The sequence below is a fragment of the Aplysia californica genome, unplaced genomic scaffold (assembly GCF_000002075.1).
Source record: "Aplysia californica isolate F4 #8 unplaced genomic scaffold, AplCal3.0 scaffold01169, whole genome shotgun sequence".
Taxonomy (NCBI): domain Eukaryota; kingdom Metazoa; phylum Mollusca; class Gastropoda; order Aplysiida; family Aplysiidae; genus Aplysia; species Aplysia californica.
In genome coordinates this window covers 71,649-73,353 of record NW_004798439.1, presented here as the reverse complement: position 1 = coordinate 73,353, position 1,705 = coordinate 71,649, and the positions used below count along the sequence as shown (strand labels likewise).

Here is a 1,705-nt window from a genome sequence, read left to right as displayed (position 1 = left end):
TTCTTCTTCTTTCCCCTCCATAACTCCTCCCCTCATTCTCCTGTTCCCCCTCCCTCCTTCCCTCTCTATCTTTCCCATCTTCCACACTCTCTATGTCCCTACCCATCCCCCCCCCCTTTTCCCCCAAAACCGAGACGCCAAAATTTCCTCCCTCACTCATCAGTCATGTCTTACTGGCCCTCGAGCCTGAGGCCTGTCAAATTAACCCTCGCCTTAATCCTCCCCAGCCAACCGTGAACTCAAAACGAGGCGGATTAGAGCTCAACTCCCATAAAACTCAAAACTGAGGGCAGGTGTCTTGTATGCCAAGACAAGACGAGAATAGTCAGCACAAAATTTGTGGGGCTGTATTATTGTTTAAAATCTGTGCTGTTGGTGATAGGAGACTAAACTGGCACAGTGATTGTCATTTACTGTTTTCAAAACCTCCCTCAAACTGAAAGGTTATTTAAGAGTCGAGACCTCCCACTTTAACGTGTACCCTCCCCTCTCCCCCCAACAACAAATAAACAAATAAACAAAAGAAAGAAAGAAAGAAAGAAAAAAACAAGAAAGACAGAAATAAAGAATGAATGAATGAATGAATGAATGAATGAATGAATGAATGAATGAATGAATGAATGTCTTTTTCATAACAAAGGAATACAAATTTTGCTAAGAAAACCGAAGGCCATAACGCTTCAAGTATGCCCGGATCACTAAATTCCAGTTGGGGATTTGAAACATGACCATGTACTGCAGTTTTCTACGAGCTATGAAAATTCAAATTCAATTCTTTTAAAATGCTTTGCTCGAGAAAGCCCAATTATTTGAGATTTAAATCATGATCATCCGTAGTGTTGTCCAACACGGTATAGCTGACTCAGTTACTGGCCCAACCACGCTACCCATCAGGCACCATAAAAGGTAGAAAGATATAAACAACATCCCAGCGAGCCAGAGCAAGCTGACAAATAACATTATTGCACAAGAAGACGCCGAATACTGTCACAGTACAAGCGATAAAATGTCCGACACTCATCATAAACCAGTTTAGTGTTATCGGTTTAATGGACAACCAGGTTTTAGTACTCGGTTTAATGGACAGCCCGAGGATTTTATCCGGATTGTCGGATTATCTCGGAGGTCCGGAGCTCGGACAGTGGCGATCTGCGGGTTTTGTCGTGTCAAGAGTGGTCAGTGCGCGAGGACAACTCAAGCGCTCACGATCGCAGTCTTTCTAGTATCTGCAATTGGTCTTCGTTTCATTAAAAAGGCAACGGTTGTATTTTTTCTTAATTAAAAAAAACTCTCCTCTTTGGGCACCTCGCATGGGTCGGGTGTTTGGTGAGTGCCACTGCTGGGCCATGCATTTCTCTTACCCTTTTAAAGAAATAATTTGTTTTTCTGCCTCGTTTATTCCTCTGCACTATATGACCGTTATGGCGTCGATGCGCTTGTCTTAATTCAACCTCTCGCTGACTCGTTTTCGTCTCCTGCTTCTAATTAGTCCCCAAGGATGCATGCACTCAAATACTTTACTGGGAAAAATAGAGTAGAAAAACTATGCAAAACGTGGATATAGGAGCTTTTCCTTGGCAGTCTTGAAACAAATGTATGCGTACCTGTTTTGACAGGGGTGGTTTGAGGTCGAAAAAGGAAAAAAGAAGGTAAGGAATTTATTTTAAATAGTTGGTTTTTTATGAGTGTGGTGTGTGTGTGTAGG

The 1,705-nt window shown here is 42.4% G+C and overlaps 2 protein-coding genes across 2 annotated transcripts in view; one reads left to right on the top strand and one right to left on the bottom strand.

The window, feature by feature from the left end:
* LOC101860620 (protocadherin gamma-A4) overlaps window positions 1–1,705 on the bottom strand; it is a 49,048-nt gene that overhangs the window by 23,128 nt on the left and 24,215 nt on the right. The window lies entirely within an intron of this gene.
* The window catches only part of LOC106013718, a 6,775-nt gene continuing 6,149 nt past the window's right edge, over window positions 1,080–1,705 (top strand). The window contains exon 1 of the mRNA XM_013090186.1: window positions 1,080–1,175. Coding sequence (XP_012945640.1) covers window positions 1,080–1,175 — 96 coding nt within the window. The remainder of the gene's footprint in view (window positions 1,176–1,705) is intronic.